Source organism: Oryctolagus cuniculus, chromosome 11, assembly GCF_964237555.1.
Source record: "Oryctolagus cuniculus chromosome 11, mOryCun1.1, whole genome shotgun sequence".
NCBI classification, from domain to species: Eukaryota; Metazoa; Chordata; class Mammalia; order Lagomorpha; family Leporidae; genus Oryctolagus; species Oryctolagus cuniculus.
In genome coordinates, this window is record NC_091442.1 from 88,747,520 (window position 1) to 88,767,035 (window position 19,516).

The 19,516-nt window shown below is 37.9% G+C and overlaps 1 protein-coding gene across 15 annotated transcripts in view; it reads right to left on the reverse strand.

The window, feature by feature from the left end:
- Positions 1–19,516, reverse strand: part of MGAT4C (MGAT4 family member C) — a 777,011-nt gene that overhangs the window by 20,522 nt on the left and 736,973 nt on the right. For 7 of the 15 annotated variants that reach the window (XM_051845735.2, XM_051845734.2, XM_051845732.2 and 4 more), the window contains one exon: positions 12,158–12,301. The exons of 5 other annotated variants lie outside the window; for them this stretch is intronic. Coding sequence is in view for 1 of the 10 variants with exons in the window: in XM_051845730.2 (XP_051701690.1) it covers positions 4,549–4,557 (9 nt within the window). In the remaining 9 variants the exon portion in view is untranslated. Of the gene's footprint in view, positions 1–4,548; positions 5,158–12,157; positions 12,302–14,990; positions 15,022–19,516 lie in introns of those variants that run through there. 3 more of the 15 variants (XM_051845733.2, XM_070052669.1, XM_051845730.2) reach the window with 2 other exon arrangements.

A 19,516-nucleotide genomic window follows, 5' to 3' on the forward strand; every position in this document is an offset into this window, starting at 1 on the left:
GTTGCACCATTAAAAATAAGAGAAGATCTCAAGATGGATAGGATGCATATTAAGGACACAGAATACCACTTGAAGAGGCTTCTATTGGGAAAAATAGGTGATTTTTAAAAGTAATTTGGTTGATAGTAAAATATTGAATATCTATGAATTCAAGGTTAAATGATGATAATTTAAAAAAAAAGAAATAAAATGCAAAAAATCCCGTTTGCCACAACTGGAGGTGATCAGAGTACTGTCTTCTGACCCTATAAATTGGCAATAGAAAGTATTAAAGTATCCCGCATTTCCGGGAGGGATTGTACTTAAATCATCCACAGTTAGTGTTGAGTATTTTCAGATATTGGACATCTGGCAGCTCAGTGGAGTACCCTTGAGAGAAACAAAAGCAAAAGGGACAGTCCCCGATATTGCAGTTTGCTGCCAATGGACAGTTTTCAGACGGGAGTGTGAATACAAATAGATTGTAGAGATCTTGCTGAGTTCAGCAGAGTTAAGCACTAAATTACCTAGAATTCAAGAGGCAAAATATTTCAAAGGAGAAGGTTAAACAGAATACAGATTTGGAATTCTGCAGAAGGAGTCTTCTAAATCTGAACTTAATACTGATATTAACGTGTCGTGAAACTCTATGTGGCTGGAGAAAGAAAATTTCAAAAAAGCAGCAGGCTAAGCAGTTTTTAAAGATTACACAGATTTGGAGATTATTTATGTGTCTGTCACATTTATGTGTCTGTTAGCCAGTTGGATAAGCTTGGGCAGTAAATGAGACATTAAGAAGAATCCACAGGCACATAGCACTTTAGTATTGAGGCTAAAATAACTGCCTTAATCATGTCATAACAAAAGCTTAAAAGCATGTATTAATAGCATCATGACTTAAGTCCATGCCCCCATAAATTCCAGCAATCTCTAAAGGCACATGACGGGTTGGTGTTGTAGCTCAGAGGGTTAAGCTGTTGTCTGCGATGCCAGCATACCACCTGGGTGCCAACGTGAATCCTGGCTGCTTCACTTCCAGTTCAGCTGCCTGATAATGTGCCTGGGAAATCAGCAGAAGTTGGTCCAAATAATTAAACCCCTGCACCCATGCGGGACACTCAGATGAAGCTCCTGAAACCTGCCTTCTGCTTGGTCCAGCCCTGGATGTTATGACCATTTGCAGAGTTAACCAGTGGCTGGAAGATCTCTCTCCCTTTCTGTCTTTCTGTCTCTCCTTCTCTCTCTGTAACTCTGCCTTTAAAACAAATAAATAAACATTTTAAAAAACATAAGGGTACATGACAATAACCACAATAGGCACCAATGGCAAAGGAAGACCTTTCTCTCTGTCTCTCTCTCTCACTATCCACTCTGCCTGTCAAAAACAAACAAACAAACAAACAAAAATAACACAATTAGGAACATAAAATTCAAAACATTCACTAAAAATTATCAGTATGTAAAAGATCATATGATCATTTAACCTATAGGATAAAATATACCAATAGGGAAAAATAAAAATTGCAGAGATGATAGTAGTATAATAATGCTGTTATTATGACCCAAAGGCTCAAGACAGAGGGAAATATGAAAATGATAAGAGAAATAAAATATATTAAAAAGATGAAATTTTTTAAAATTCATTTTTTAAATGAAGTATATAACACCTGAAATGCAAATACACTTCCTAGTATATATATTAGTACAGGTAAGAAGTAGCAATGGAAAATAGAACTGGTAAGACACAGCAGTAGAAAAATTACAAGAATGAAAAACAACCATCCAGCCAAACTGTTTTTATTTGATGACCCACAGAAAATCTCAGGTAATAGATGTTTGAAGATACTAAATTTCAGAGTATTTTCTGAGGCAGCAATAGATAACTGAAACAGATGTCTACAGGAAACTCATTTAAATGTACAGACACAGATGTGTTAATAATAGAAGGCAAGAAAAAAGATATAAAGTATGAAACATTAATTAGAAGCAAACTGAAACAGATAAATTGATATCATCCAAAGTAAACTTTTAATGATTGACAAAGGTATCAATCTATTAAAGGGATTATAACAATCCTAAATATGCATGTACCAAAAAAAAACAATTTCAAAACACACTGAAGTAAAACCTGATTTAAGCGAAAGGAGAAATATATATATAATATATATTATATACACACACACAAAATTATACTTAGGGGTTTCAATATTCATCCTGCAATGATTGATTGAACAGGAGACAGAAAATTAGTAGATATAGAAAATATTGATAATACTATCAAATAAATTAACATAATTAGCATTTATGAAACATTTCACTAAGCAATAGCCAAGTACACTTTCTTTTAAGGTGCAAAAAACATTAACCACACCAAATCATGTTTTGGGTCATAAGCCAATTATTAGCAAATTTAAAGGACCATTTGGACAAACTATGTTCACTGATATCAAAATATGTGCATCAGAAATGGGGGTGGGGTACTGTGCTGTAATGGGTAAACTGCTGCCTGCACTGCTGGCATCCCAAAAGGGCTCTGGTTAGAGTCTGGGCTGCTTCACTTCCAATCCAGCTCTCTGCACTGGGAAAGTAGTGGAAGATGGCCCAAGTCCTTGGGGCCCTGCACCCATGCGGGAGACCTGGAAGAAGCTCCTGGCTCCTGGCTTCAGATTGCCATAGCTCCTGCCATTGTGGCCATATGGGGAGTGAACAAGCGGATGGAAGACATTTCTCTCTGCCTCTGCATCTGCCTCTCTGTAATTCTGTCTTTCAAATAATAAATAAATAAATAAATAAATAAATAAAATAAATGTGCAAGATCCAGCCCTGTGGAGCAGGAGACTAAGCCACTGCCTGCTAAGCCAGCATCCCATATGGGCACCGGTTCTAGACTCAGCTGTTCCTCTTCCAATCCAGCTCTCTGGTATGGCCTGGGAAAGCAGTAGAGAGAATATGGCCCAATTTCTTGGGCTTCTGCACTCACATTGGAAACTCAGAAGAAGCTCCTGGCTCCTGGCTTCGGATTGGCCCAGCTCTGGCTATTGTGACCATCTCCAGAGTGAACCAGTGTATTGAAGACTTTTTTATCTGTCTGTCCCACTGTCTGTAACTATACCTCTCAAAGAAGTAAATAAAGTATTTTTTAAAAAAGGAAATATGTGAAAAAATTCCCAACTATTTCCAAATGTCTAAACTAGGAAATATTTGTAAAGTAAATAAGCCTTTGTTGAAAAAAAATCAGACATTAGAAAAATATTTTGAATTGGATAAAACTGAAACACAAAACATATCCAAAATTGTGTGATTCAGACAGGGCAATATTTTAGTAGCAATTAATAACATGAACTGCTTGCGTAAGAAAAAATAAACACCTAAAATTTATTTTTAAAGTCCTTAAATAAGAAATTAGAAGGGGAGGAACAAATTAATCTTATAACCAGAAAGGAATCAAATAAGGCAAAAAATAAGCAGAAAAAAATGAAAGAACTAAAATGAAAATCAAACAGTTCAACAAATAACAATGAAGATGGGCATTTGGCCTAATGTTTAAGCTATTGATTAGAATGCTGACATCCCACATTGGGACTCATACTGGACTCTGGCCAGCTTCTTGCTAATAATTTGGATCTTGGAAGGGAGCAGTTAATAGCTCAGGTGGTTGGGTCTATGCCACCCACGTGGGAGACCTGGAATGAGTTCTGGGTAAAGTAAACCAGAAAATTAAAGTTCTCTCTGTCTCTCACATTAAAACTAAAACAACGAAAAGGATAATGAAACCAAATGCTCATTCTGTGATCAATAAAATTGATATTCTTCCAGCTATTTTGATCAAGAAAAAAAGAGACAATACTATTGATATTATGATGAGACAGGTGGTAGCACTAAAGATTCTACAGATATTAAAATGGTAATAGAATGTTCTTTTTCAAAATATCAGGCCAATATTTTTGGTGATATAAATATTTAAACTCTAGCTACATATGACTTCATTAGTGAATTCTGTAAAATATTTTCAAGGGTAAAATGATATCAGCTCTACACAATCTTTTCTAGACAGCAGAAGAGTAAATAATGCATGCTCTCCAGATCTAATGAAACATTCGCATTTTATTTGATAACATTTTCAGTAATTTTATGAACAATTTGTAAAAGGAAAATGGATACTGTAAAATGAGAGATCCAAAATGGCTGAATAGGAATTAGACATGCTGATTTTGACCAAAGGAAGACACCAGAAAAGCAGGAGAGGGACTGCATTCCCAAAGGACAGTTGGTGAGAATGATTCAGTGGAAAATGTACAGAAGAGATGAAGTGAGGTAATGTTGCTTCCCTCCTCTCCCACATCTAAAGCACTGGATTCAGCTTGCTGAGATGTACCACCAATAGTCCTCTATTAGGCAGGCAGCTGGGTCTAGGGACAGGCAGATAGGGAGGCTGATAAGGTAGAAAGCAGATGCCTGTACCCTATGACTGGGGGAGCCTGGCATCCTATGACTGTGGGAATCCAATGACTGTGATGTCTACATAGGCCAGGAAAAGCATGGGGTTTAGTTAGGTCTTTGGGCAGTCACCTGGTCCATCTCCAGAAGCTCAGAACTCCCTGAATGCTGGAGAAGGGACTTGCAGAGGGGTCAGAACTCATACTGTGGGGGACAGACACCCTTTGTGAGATTCCTACCTGAATGGGTGGGGTGCACAGGCACTGTGAGCTCACCCAAGGCTCAGACAAGGGCTGAGGCTAGAAACACACCAGCCATTATGACCATTCCTTCCTCCTACTGTGGATGCAGGATATCCACCACGCCCAACTTGAGTGTCACTATGGATTCTTGCCCCACCCACAAATCTTGGCAAGAGTCCCCTGGACCCACCCATGAGACCCCTCTGGATATCCACTCTAAACCACAGGCACTCCACTAAAGCACAGAGGGATATTGCCAAGAAAAAGAGCCTTCAGAAGAGATATCCACAAGTGCTTTTCCAGAATTGTAAAAATGAATGTACAAATATGAGAACCACGAACAAGGAAGAGAATGCGACTCCCCCAAAGGAACAAAATAATACCTTAATATCAGACACTGAAGACAAGGAGCTCGAAAAAATGCCAGAAATGAAATTCAAAAGAATAACTGTAAGATTACTCAAAAACACAGAGAAGCAACTACATGAGTTAAAGAAATTCATAAATGACATGTATAGGAATTCTGTCAGGAGATATTGATATTAAAGAAAAATCAAACTGAAATATTAGAAATGAAGACTTCAATATATAAAATAAAAAATAATTTAGAAAGCCTTAAAAAAAGAGTGGGTAAGGCAGAGGAAAATATATTCAAGCTAGAAGATAAATCTTTGGAAATATATCAGTCAGACAAAATAGAAGAAGGAAGAAGAAGATCAGAAAAATAAAAAACAGGGGGCCGACGCTGTGGCTCAGTGGGTTAACGACACCCTGGCCTGAAGCACCAGCATCCCATATGGTCCGGCCGTTGCGGCCTTCTGGGAGTGAACCAGCAGATGAAAGACCTTTCTCTCTGTCTCTACCTCTCTCTGTATCTTTGTCTTTCAAATAAATAAAATAAATCTTAAAAAAAATCAAAAACAGTGTTCAGCATATAAGCAATACTGTCAAATGACCAAATATAGATGTATTAATTGTCTCTGAAGGAATGAAATAATAATAATATTCAGTGAAATAATGAAGAAAATTTCTCTAATTTGGAGAAGGATATGAGTATCCAAGCACAGGAAGCACATTGAACCCAAATAGGCCTGATCAGAGAAGATTGTTACCACTACACATTGTATTCAAACTTTCAAAATTAAAGCATAAAGAAAACATCCTGAAATGCACAAGAAAAAAATGCCAGAATACCTTTAAAGGATCTCCTATCAGTATAACAGAATATCAGAATAATTCTAGCCTATAGGCTAGAAGAGATTGAAGACAGATAGTCCAAGTCCTTAAAGAAAAAACTGTCAGTCCAGAATACTGTACCCAGCAAAACTCTCATAACAAATGAAGGTGAAATAAAGATCTTCCAAGAAAAAGAGAAATTGAAACTGTCATCTTCACCTGGTCAGCCTTACAAATGATATTTAAGGATCTACTACACACAGATAGAGAAAGAAAATCAGCTTCATGAAAGAATGCAAACGCACAAAACTTTCTAATAATAGTTCAAGGTAGATCCACAACAAACAAAAGGAATATGTATGGTAAAATGACAGGGCTGACTCGTTACTTAATAATAACCTTGAATGCAAACAGGCTAAATTCTCCAATTAAAACATTCAGATTGGCTGAATGGATTAAAAAACAAGACCCATCTATTTGATGCCTACAAGAAATACATCTGACCAATAAAGGGACACACTGACTGAAAATGAATGGATTGGGTGCCGGCATCAGGGCTCACTTAGTTAATCCTCCGCCTGTGGCGCCAGCATCCCATATGAGCACCAGTTTCTAGTCCCGGTTGCTCCTCTTCCAGTCCAGCTCTCTGCTGTGGCCCAGTAAGGCAGTGGAGCATGGCCCAAGTGCTTGGGCCCCTGTACCGGCATGGGAGACCAGGAAAAAACACCTGGCTCCTGGATTCAGATTGGTGCAGCGCCAGCCGTGGTGGCCATTTAAGGAGTGAACCAGCAGAAGGAAGACCTTTCTCTCTGTCTCTCTCTCGCTCACTCTCACTGTCTATAACTCTACCAGTCAAAAAAAAAAAAATGAATAGATTGAAAAATATATCCCATGCAAATGGAAGTCAAAAATAAGCAGGAGTAGCTTTCTTAATATTGGACAAAATAGACTTAAAACAAAGAAAAATTGAGTGGCGAAGCCATCTGATCCTAGGTTTTTCTTTGTTGGGTGTTTATTACTGATTCAAGTTCTGCCTTGGTTATTACTTTAAGTTTTCTGTGTCTTCATTGCTCAATTTAGGTAGGTCATATGTGCCCCAAAATCTATCCATTTCTTCTAGGTTTCTCATTTTGTTGGCATACAGTTCTTCACAGAAATTTCTGATGATTCTTTTTATTTTTGTGGTGCCTATTGTTACATTTCCTTTTTCATCTTTAATTTTATTGATTTGGGTCTTCTCCCTCCTTTTGTTGGTTAGTTGGGCCAATGGTGTGTCAACTTTATTTGTGTTTTTGAAAAACCAGGTCTTCATTTTGCTGATATTTTGTATTATTTTCAAATACAAAAACAACAAAATTGTTTTCAATTTTGTTTACGTCTTCTCTAATTTTAATTATTTCTTTTCTCCTACTACTTTTGGGTTTGGGTTGCTGTTGTTTTTCTAGGACCTTGAGATGTATTGATAGCTCTTTGGTGCCTTTCCAATGTCTTAATGTAGGCGCCAATTGCTATAAACATTCCTCTTAACACTGCTTTTGCTGTATCCCATAAGTTTTAATATGTTATATTATCTTCTTCGGTTGTTTCCAGAAATTTTTTGATTTCTCTTTTGATTTCTTCAGTGACCTACTGTTCATTCAGGAGCAGCTGTTCTGTCTCCATTTGTTTTCATTAGTTCTGGGGATTTCTGAGTTGTTGATTACCAACTTAATTCCATTGTGGTCAGAGAATATGCCGGTATGATTTCAATTTTTTTGAATTTGCCAAAACGTGCTTTATGGTCTAGCATGTGGTCAAGCCTAGAGAAAGTTCCATACTCTGGTGAGAAGAATGTGTATTCCGTGGCTCTGTGGTGTAAAGCTCTATAAATATCTGTTAGTTCTATCTGGTTTATAATATTGATTAATTCTGTTGTCTTTTTGCCTATTTTCTGTCTTGCTGATCTGTCCATTGCTGAAAGTGGGGTATTGAGTTCGCCCACTACTTCTGTATTTAAGTATATGTCTCCCTTTAAATCCATTAACATTTCATTTAAATGGCCAGGTGCCCTGTAATTAGGTGAATATATATTTATAACAATCATATCTTCCTGTTGAATTGATTCCTTAATCATTATATAGTGCCCTCTTTGTCTCTTTTAATAGTTTTTGTGTTAAAATATATTTTATCTGAAAAAAGATGGCTATATCAGCTCTTTTTTGGTTTCTCTTAGCATAGATTATCTTTTTCCATCCTTTCACTTTCAGCCCACATGCATCTTTGTTGGTGAGATATGTTTTTTGTAGGCAGCAAAGAGTTGGGTTTTCTTTTTTAAACCAAATAACCAGTGTGTTTCTTTTAATTGGAGAATTCAGATCATTTACATTCAGGGTGACTTTTTGTGTGTGTGTGTGTGTGACAGGCAGAGCTAGACAGTGAGAGAGAGAGAGACAGAGAGAAAGGTCTTCCTTTTTCCATTGGTTCACCCCCCAAAGTGGCCGCTAAGGCCGGTGTGCTGCACCTATCCGAAGCCTGGAGCCAGGTGCTTCTTCCTGGTCTCCCACGTGGGTGCAGGACCCAAGGACTTGAGCCATCCTCCACGTCCTTCCCGGGCCACAGCACAGAGGTGGACTGGAAGAGGAGCAACCGGGACAGAATCTGGCGCCCCGACCGGGACTAGAACCTGGGGTGCCGGTGCTGCAGGCAGAGGATTAGCCAAGTGAGCTGCGGTGCTGTCCAGGGTGACTATTGTTTAGAGACTTTGCCCTTCCATATTTCTGTTAATAGTTCTAATTATTTACTTTGGGTTTGTTTTTTACTTTTACTGGGTCATTTTCTGTGTTCATTTTCTTTCTTAATGATATTCCTGTTTCTGTGCTTCTGTGTATAGCACATCCTTGAGCATCTTTTGTAGATCTGGACAAGTAGTTACAAATCCTTTCAATTTCTTATTGCTATGGAAGATCTTTATTTCACCTTCATTTGTAAATGAAAGCTTTGCAGTATATAGTATTCTGGGTTGAGTTTTTTTCTCTAAGGACTTGGAATGTATCTTGCCATTTTCTTCTAGCCTATAGTGTTTCTGATGAGAAGACTGCTATGAAACTAATTGGGGTTCCCCTGAATGTGTGGTGTTTTTCTCATGCATATTTTAAAATCTTTTCTTTATGTTTTATAGTGGAGAGTTTTACTATCGTGTGTTGTGGTGAAGATCTTTTCTGGTTGTGTCTATTGGGAGGTCTGCATGCTTCCTGTACTTGGATGTCCTTTTCTTTCACTAAATTGGGGAAGTTTTCTGTTATTATTTCATTCAAAAGGCCTTCTACTCCTTTCTCTCTTTCCACACCTTCGGAAACTCCTATGATCCATTTGTTGGGTCATTTGATAGTATCTTGTAGATCTCCGACAGTGTTTTTTTAGTTTTCTAATTTCCTTTTTTTTGGGGGGAGGGGGTTGACTGTAAAATTTTCAGAAATTTGTCTTCTAGTTCTGATAGTCTCTTCTGTCTCCTCTACTCTATTAAGACTTTCTGCATTTTCATTTAATTTATTGCGTTCTTCATTTCTAGTATTTCATTCTGATTTCTCTTTAACATCTCAATGTCATGGGAAAAATTTCCTTTATTTCTTGAATTTGCTTCTGGTTCCTTCTAAGTTATCTGATGGTTAATTTTCTGAATTCCATTTCTGGCATATATTCAATCTCTTCTCCTTCATCTTCTGCTATTGAAGTGTTGTAGAGTTCCTTTGGAGAGCTCATAGTGTCTTCCTTATTCTTATTTAAGTTTCTTCTTTTGTTTTTCAACATTTGTGTAGTTGTTTTTTGGGGGGGTCTGGTAGCTTTTATCTTTGTTTTGTGTCTTTTTGGCTTAGTGTGACATCTATACGTTCAGTGAGTACCAAGAGGTGAATGCTGTGTGTGGCCACACTGTTCAGTATCCCAGGGAGAAGCAAGTATTCAAGGTAAAGCCCCACTGGGGCTTTGTAGCTCTCCTCTGGTTATCTGGATGGAGGAGGGTTTTCACCTCAGTTGGTATGACTCGCCCTTCTCTTCACAGCTGCGGGAAGCCCTGGTGTTAGTCGCTGCTGTTTTTAGCACAAGGTCACATTGCTTAATAAACTGCATGTTTGATCTGTGGCATCTTTCCTGTGAGCACGGTTCCCTCAGTTATGAGCTGTTATAGGTTTGTGGGTCATGGTGTTTGTGCAGAGCCCCCACCTACTGGAGCCCAGCTTACTTCTCAATGTTGGTGGGTGGGCACAAGCTTTCAATAGACGGGGCTTCCCCTTGCCTTATGCCACCTGCCTGCATCTAAAAATAGAAAGAAAAAAAATCGAACAAAGGAGCAGAGTGGTTTCTCCAGGCCAATAGGCTGCTGGTACCTGCTGAGTGCAGGGAGAGGGAGGGAGGTGCCACCTCCCTAATTGTTCATTTCTTATTTCCCCCTACATGGAACTTCCAAAGCAGTTCATCGAGCACTCCCTCTCATGCTTTCCACAGCTCGGTGGGCCTACGGATTCCCCTCTCACCTGGTCCTCCGGGGCCTGTGGGTTTGAACTCCACTGTTATTTTTTTGTTTTCCTTATTTGCTCTTTCTCTATTGTTCTCACTGGGTTTTCCACTGCAAATTCCCCATGGTTTTATCTCAGGCATGTAGTTTCTATCCTTTCTTTAATTATTGATTTTGTCCTGCATGATTCAGACCATCTTGTGGCTATTCCACCATCCTGGAGTCTTTTTCATGTGTATTAAACTAAACTGACATTTTGTGATTTGATTGTCCTCTATAACCCTTATTTATGCCCTTGTGGAACAGCGGTCTACCTACCTTCTACTTGTAGAGCTCTTTGTTTAGAGATGCATTGAGCCTGTGATTATAAAGTAAACTGAAAGTATTTTGTAGCAAAAAAATTAAGAAAAAAAATGAAAGAAAAGAAGGAGGAGGGAAGGAGGAACTCATTGTGGTCTTCTTGGAATTCATGAAATATGTTCTCTATATATATTAATAAATAAAAAGTAATAAAAAAGAAACAAAAGTAAGAATTTAACATAGTTAACCCAAATTTTGTTTTTTTATTTTTTAGATTTTGAAACTATCTGAAAGGAACCTCAAAATGTTCATGGAGTACATTATTTTTAATTAAATTATTTCAAAAACTTTTTGAAGTAGCTTGAATGGCTCCTAATATATGTACACTGGCTCATCGATTTCCCCTCATTCACCATACATGAACTGGTAGCATATTCATCTTGAAACTTTCGCTTCCAGGTCTCAAGTACATTTCTAAATACACTTGCTTATCGTTACATGGTGCTCTTCTTACATTTCCACCATCCATCAAGAAACAGTACTCTTGGGAGATCTGATGATTCCTAATTTTGTTGAAGACAGTACAACTGTTTAATTTGATTCATAATTACTATGCATTTTAATTTTTTTTGGATTTAGAAACATTAGGTTCATTTCCACATCACCATGTTCCCTCCAGCCTCTTGGTATACACCTGGCTTTCACATTTTTGTGCTACCAGTTTTAAGTAAAAACCAGTTCACAAACATTCCAAAAGATGAATGAATTCAGCCCCAAATCCTTCCAGGAAAACGTGATAGTTAGATTCTTTTCACATAATAATATGAGATGAAATCCTCCATATTAAATGATGCTCTGAACGAAGAAATATTATTTCCTTTTTTCATTAGACATACACAATTCACTTGAAAAATGATGAAATACATTTTTATATTATCATCTTTATATGAACATTGTAGTCAAGAGGACTTCTTTGTCTTTTGCATTGACAGATTTTTCTCCTTGACCAAATTTTAATCAGGCTCCTCTTGAACACAACTGGACCCTGATTTTGAGCCTGTCCTCCAAGAGTGTAGATTTTCCATGAATCTACATTTGTCAGATAGAACCCCACCTCCATGTATGATGATTCTTATAATCAAATCCATTTACCACCATTCTCCAAGTAATATCTAATTACCTCAACTATCAATAGTAAGAATTTAACACAGAATTACCTTGCTGATTTGGTGACTTTGCAACTCTTCATTCACAACATGCCTCTTGGCTATGAATTTCTTTGTTCTACTCAAATAAAAAACACTTGCTTATTCTATTCAAAGTTGAATGGAACCCCTACTGCAAAACTCCACTGCAGTAATCTCTTAAAGTCCCTTGAATAAGTCTACCATTCTATCTTTGACAAGTGTCATGAATAAGTTTCCTTAACAGTTTTAGTTCTATGACTTGGATAGGACCAGATTTATCATTGGACACTACTCCTCTCCCCAGACCTCTCACCCAGTTCCCCAGTGTATATCTTTGAAATCTTTACCTTCACTCCTGGAAAACTGATGAGCGATCCATTGATGATCTCCACTTTTGAGCCAATATTCCAGATGACAGTGTGTTGAAGCAAAGTAAGGACAGATTTTGATTCTTAAAATTCTGTATATATTCTACAAGCTGGGTTAGAACCCTAGACAAAGAGAGGCTGGATTAGAGTCCTATTTATCATTGTTCAATGTTGGTTTAGGATCATAGGTAAGCAACTGTTTGTAAACAGTCTTCTTTGATTGAAAGGCACCTCTTGGGTTGGGAATCCTCCTTCCATGCTCTTTCTTTAAAATGAATATTTACTTCCCCATTTCCTGGTCTGGAAATTTTTCCTGGCTCTTTGTAAGGCCTCTCTGGTCCTCAAGTTGACCCCATGTCTGCTACAGTTAACTTCTCTGTCATTTGAATCCCCATTCTTAAGCTCCTGATTACTATAAGCTCCCCTGCTCCCCTGGCTCAGTGCACTTCTTTTCTTGTGGGGATTTTGCTGAAGATAATTTGGAACTTCAATGGCTTGTTTGAGAAACTGAAGATTTCCTTCTCACTACTGGAATCTCTGAGACCTCCCTGGGTTCACTACTTCTGCTCCTTCTTGCTCATTGTATCTCCTTTAGTCTACTATTCAGATCCCTTGAATTCTTTAATATATGTTCCTTCAAACCCCTTGATTCTTCTATTCCTCTGTACTGCCAGAGCTTTTCTCTTTTCATTGCAACCTCTGAGATACATGAACTTTAGGTGCCCTACATCTATTTGCACTTTCAAGAGAAAAAGCAATCACATGAAGTTTAAAAGCAAAACAGGGCTAATTGGAAATAGATTGAACATTTTATACAGATGAGGCTATATAGACAGATGCTTGATAACACAATAGTCTTTTGCCTAAAATGTTGGCATTACCATTATAAGTTCACATATCTGGATAATAGAAAATAGTTCTTAAAATATTTTATTTATTTATTTGAAAGGCAGAATGAGAGAGAGAGAGAGAGAGAGAGAGAGAATGATCGTTCATCCACTCTGTCACTCCCAAATGTCTGCAATACCTACAGCTGGTCCAAGCTGAAATCAGCAACCAGTAACCCCATCTGAGTTTCCCACATGGGTGTCAGGAATCCAAGCTCTTGGGCCATGATTTCCTGTCTCCCTGGCACATTATCAGGAAGTGGAAATGGGACACAATCCCAGGCACTCTGATATGGCACCCCAAATAGTGGTTTAACATGCTACATCACAACACCTGCCCCCAAAAAAACCTTAAAGATATCCTCCACAAATACTAATAAAAAGCTTTAGCTCTTATATTAGGGAGTTAGCTCTACCTTGTTCCATCTGTCAGAAAAACATACAAAATACAAAATAGAATAATGAAGAAAGTGTCACTGTAGTGATGTCTGACTCATGACTAAGATTTTAGAATGAAAGGAGTGAGATTCATGTTTGCATCTCTCTTTGTATACATTATATACATATGATATTTTGAAGTGTCTGGATGGTATTACTGAGTTACTTTACAAAATCCTTTAAAGAGGAGTAGAGAACTTCTACTTTGACTATGACCTTGTCTAAATAAGATCATAATTGGTGAACTCAAGAGGCTTCCATAGCCTTGGCAACTCATGACAAGAGCCTCGGGTGATTACTGATGCCATAAATAAGAGTGTCAATTGTTAAATCAACAACAGGAGTCACTGTACACTTACTCCCCATGTAGGATCTCTGTCCTTAATGTGTTGCACTATGAGAATTAACAGTATAACTAGTATTCAAACAATACTTTACACTTCGTGTTTCTGTGTGGGTGCAAACTATTGAAATCTTCACTTACTATATACTAAATTGATCTTCTGTATATAAAGATAATTAAAAATGAATCGATGTGAATGGGATGAGAGAGGGAGCGGGAGATGGGATGGTTGCAGGTGGGAGGGAGGTTATGGGGGGGGGAAAGCCACTATAATCCAAAAGTTGTACTTTGGAAATTTATATTTATTAAATAAAAGTTCAAAAAAATCCCTTAAAGGAATTCTATTCCAGTTAGCTTAGAGATAAATAAGAAAGTATGATAACTAATTATAAGAGCTAAAGATTCCTAGTACTCCAAGAAATACAGAAACAAACTCAAATGCCTTTGAAGTTCATATCTTTTGCAATGAAGACTAGTTTAACATTGTTGACTTAATAAAGTCAGCTATTTCTTTCTTTGAGTTATCACATTCAATATTAGCATTAATTTTTATTGCATGTGCATCCACTAACTGAGTAAGGTAATGCTATATTTATTCAATGTTCAAGATTATAAAAAAAGTTATAAAGTTGGGGCTGGCTGTGTGGGGCAGCAGGCTATGCTGTTGCTTGTGACTTGGCATCCCACAATGGAGCACTGCTTCAAGTCCTGGCTGCTTTGTTGCCAAACCAGCTCTCTCCTAATGTGCTGGGGAAAGCAGAAGAATATGTCCAAGTCCTTGTGCCCTGCCATGCATGTTGGAGACCTGGTCGGAGTTCTAGTCTCAGGGCTTTGGCTCTGAACCTTTGGATATCTTGGGAACCACCAAAAAAAAAAAAAAAAAAAAAAAAAAGAGAGAGAGAGAGGGGGAGAGAGGAATTCACGCAAATCTACAGATACTGCAAGTGAAATATGATGATGAGTTTTTGGCTTGCCTTCCAAGATTGAAGAGGATTTTAAAATTCTAATCTGAGATTCCTTGTAAAAATTCTAGCAAATCATACTAAAAAAGTTTTCTGTGGTTTACCATTCTTCTTCATGTATGTAAATAATCAGGCTAAATCTAATGAGATCAGATTTATCTTGTAAAACAGAACAGCCTTACCTTGGATACCTTTGATCAAGATATGGGGAACCTGTAGAGAAAAGTGTTGTATTTCAATGGGGAACTACATTGCATCCTTGTGAATTCTCAATTACTACAACTTTCTCCAGTTTTTGGCTCTGGCATTCCAAATGAACATTTCCAATTTTCTCTCACCCTCTTGACTTGGAGTCACTGAGAACTAACAGTGTTCTTTTCCCAAAGTCCTGAAGCAGAAGCTGGATGAAGTGATATGACTTATGAGAAAATCACCATAATAGATCACGTCTAACCTTTGTGCCTGTTGTCATGAGGCAACTCAGAAAGCTCACTGAAACAACTTATGACACCACCAGGTACATGAACTGCAAACCAGGAAATCTGTTGGATTGCCATTGCCATCTGTAGTCTGTCATTTAAGGATTACTGAGCTTTCAAGTCTAGAAGCATCAACTGGTTTCCCAATGGAATAAAATCCAGGTTTTCAACTATTTACCTTTGTCTTTCCTTTGTTTTCATTAAAATTATGACTGATCAAATACTCTCAAGTTCCAACAAATAGTAATCAAGGAATAATGGACTTATACTGTTCAACAAAGAGAAGAATGTTTCTTCTTTCCATGAAAAGAGGAGAGACCAACAAAGATTCTCTCTATGATGATTAATGTTAGGGTCAGCTGAAAATTGGTAACCCTTTACTGTGGTTTGTTGGTGAGTGTGTTTCGAGTTGGCTGACTGAAAGGGAAAGACCAGTCTTTAATACGGACATAGAACCATCCAATTGGTTGAAGAATCAGGAAGAACAAAAACACAGGGTAAAGGCAAAATAGCCCTTTCTCTTGGAAATAGTGAGCCCTGCTTCCCCTTCCCTTAAGAAGTCAGAAAAATCCAGGTCCTCTGTTCCATGGAGCTCTGAGAATTTCACTAGTAGCTCTCCAGCTTATGAGATGCATAGACTTGGACTGACTGAGCTAGGCCATGGCTTCTTGGGAGCTCCGGAGAGCAGATGGCTATCATGGGACTTCTCAGCATCCATAATCATGTGAGCCAATTCCTCTAACAAATCCCCTTTCATGTATTTATATCTTCATCTATTCTTCATCTGTATTTATATGTCCTGTTGGTTCTTTCTGAAAAACTCTTATGCAGATTTTAGCAGTAGGAATGGTTACAGAGGAAGAGACTTTTTTTTTTCTAAAAAAAAAGCTTATTTATTTATTTGAAAGTCTGAGTTACAGAAGGAAAGGAAGAGACAGAGAGAGAATCTTACATCTTCTGATTCACTCCCCAGATGACCACAAGGGCCAGGGTTGGTCCAGCCTAGGAAGCCAGAGGCCAGGAGCTTTATCTGTTCTGTCACATGGGTAAGAGCCAAAGCACTTGGGCCATCTTCCACTGCTTTTCCCAAGCCATTATCAGGGACCTGGATCAGAAGAGGAGCATCCAGGATAGGAAGCTGCACCCATATGGGATGCTGGCATCACAGGCAGCTGCTTTACCTGTTACACTATAACGCCAGCCCACAGGACAGACTTTTAAGGATATGCTTCCTTAAGTGGTTGGGAGGAGGGGAAGTTGTAATTGGCTAACATGATTATACTTAAAAATGCTAAAGATTCCACTTACAACAGCACTGATAGCCCATGGTGTGAACTGTTAATAAAATATGCAAATGAGCTGCATTTAACACTTCTCATTAACAAAAAGACAAAATACCTGGTGACTCTGTGTATAATACTTCTGAGCATTTGTAGAAAAGTAAGAAATATGATATTGGTTAGTTGTTCCCAATGTCACTGGACAAAATGAGAAAATAAAATGATAAGCTTGGGGATTTGAAGTCCCAGTTTCTGATCCACAATAAATAACCTAATGACTTCTGAGTGGGCTCTGAGAAAGACTTTTTTTCCTATAGCTATGGGGATTAAATTGCTGGAAATCAAACACAAGTCCTTATCATGAGATTGACAGAATTACACTGAAAGCTGAACTAGCTTTCTCACAATGTGTGTGCTGTTAAAGTGAGCACTTTGGTTGGGAAAAAACAGAATCCTATGAGTTGGAATGGGAATATGTGGGAAGATTCTTGCCTTGGTTTGAATATTTGCCCCCTAAAACTCAAGAGTTTGGTCCCCAGTCTCAGGTACTAGGAGAGTATCGACTTAATCCAATGATTATATTTAGAAGCAGAACTTTTTGGAAGTGATTGGATTAGAGTTATTAGAGGGGAGCCCCAGTTTGAATCCTGGTGGCTTTATAAGGGATTACATTAATTTGATAACCGCACACACTCCACGTCTCTTATAATGTGATGCTCTGTATTGCCTCATGTCTCTGCTACCAAGGAGGTCATGACCGAATGAGGCCAGGAGATATTTGGGCCTCCAGAATCATGAGCCAGAGTAACTCCTTTTCTTTTGTAGTTAGCTTGACATATATATTTCAATATAATAATGAAAAACTAATACAACCCGTATGATGTTGGAGACATTGGACTCCTATATCCTTCTATTTGAGAGGCAGAAACACACACACACACACAGAGAGAGAGAGAGAGAGAGAGAATCAAATCTGCTAGTTCACTCCTCAAATGCCCAAAATAACTGAGGATGGACAAGGTGAAGTCAGGTGATGGAAACCCAATCCAGGTCGCAGGGACCCAAGTACTTGAGCCTTCACCTGGTACTACCCAGGGTTCAATTATCAGGAAGATGGAAGTGCATATGGAGCTGGAACCTGAACCCAGGCACCCTGATATGGGATGGAGGTGTCACAAGCAGTGTCTTTACTGCTATGCCACATAGTCACTCTTGCCCTTTGGTTTAATGACTGAATTCAAAGATTTGGGAAGATCGAAATGGAGCTAGACAAGAAAAACTCAAGAATAGTGGTAAGTCCTAAGCAACTTTGCTCTGAAGAATGTTCCATGACTAACTTTCTTCTCCTTTCCCTTGCCTTATCTAGTGGCAGCCAAAATCTTTTTGCCAATATTTCATGGAGACAGAGGCTTGCCCACTCTCATTTAACCTAGACACCTTGGCATCTCCCCTGCCCTGCACCAACAGAGCTATTAAATGCATTGCAAAGGCCTGGGAGGAATTTCAGGAATTCCACACCCATGAAGCCCTCTACCTAGGGATGTCCCACACAGGGAGTGGATAGACTAGGAAAGGCTCCTCCTAAGGCAACATTGCCCTGGGAGCTATTCTGTCATCTATCAGATTCTCCTCCTTAGGAATTGCTCTCTATCAGAGGGGTGAACATGCAGAGGGGTGAATCTCTCTTTTCTTCTCTAGTTCTGACATTGTTTACACTGTTCCAAGTTATGAGACAATTTCATGTGCTAACTTTTACATTAAAGGTTTTCATTTCTCATTTTGGTGACAGATCAAAGAGACATCAATTTGATTTTGTATCCTATTGAGATAATTTTTGTGTTCTCTCTCTCCCCTTTGGTTTTGATTATTTAAAAAAGCTGAGTTTTTTTTTAATTAAAAGAGGCATGGTTTATTTTAATATATACTCATTCTAAAGCATTTGAGTGATCACTTTGGAACAATGACCAAGTCTGGTCTATATTATATCATGATGTTAAGGGATCTTATTTCTACCAGATATTCTAAGCCTTCTTGGCAACTTTGATAGGCATTCAAAAATCAAAGTTCCAGATTCTTCAGACTTTGTTATTTCCAGTTGGGCCTCTGGAAATATCAAAGGATTTCTCATCTTGCTAGAGACACCAACTAATTAGGCTATTTGGATTATATTAAAGGTATTGTCAAGATGTGAAGTGGTGCTAAATTTTAAGCTACAATAATGTAAAATGCCACTGATACCAATGTCCAAAAGTTACAAAATTGTAATGACCCTATTGTATTGTTGGTAGCAATGATGGTTATCTTAATGAAAAAGGCCCAGAGGCATAAACGGGATACATGTTTCATGAAATCTGTGGAGTAAGCAAGTGCCTCTTGTTGGTTAATGAGTTTATAACTTCAAACATGGCTATTTAAAGTCTTTTGTAACATCTAGTTTTGTATTCTCCTCTAAACACTTTTTCCTTGACTTCTGCTATAATCAGTATTTTTGGACAGTTCTGTAAGCAGATAAAGCCAATAATGGACTACAGCTTCGAACAAAAAGTATGGTTAATTCAGGTTACTAAGGGCAGGAAGTAATTCTAATTGAATGGTGGTAATTTTTTTAAAAAAGCAGTTAAAGATTTTAAAAAGCTATTACTTTAACTGTTTTATTGTTCTGCCCTGTAATGTATGTTATATGTTACCTGTGTGTACATATTATAGGTATACATGGGAAAACTTATGAAGAGTTCTATTTTAATTGGCTTATACTTCTGTTAGATATTCAAGAAATATTTCCAACTACATGTACACTTAAAATTTATAGAAGGCATTGGACCTTTTGGTAAATGTTTTCATAAGGTATTTGACAGCTTAAATTGTTTACTGTTTTCACTAGATATTAAGTTATTAACAGTAAGCAATCAGGGAAGCCTGACTCGTTCCCCCATTTCTCTATTCTCTTCA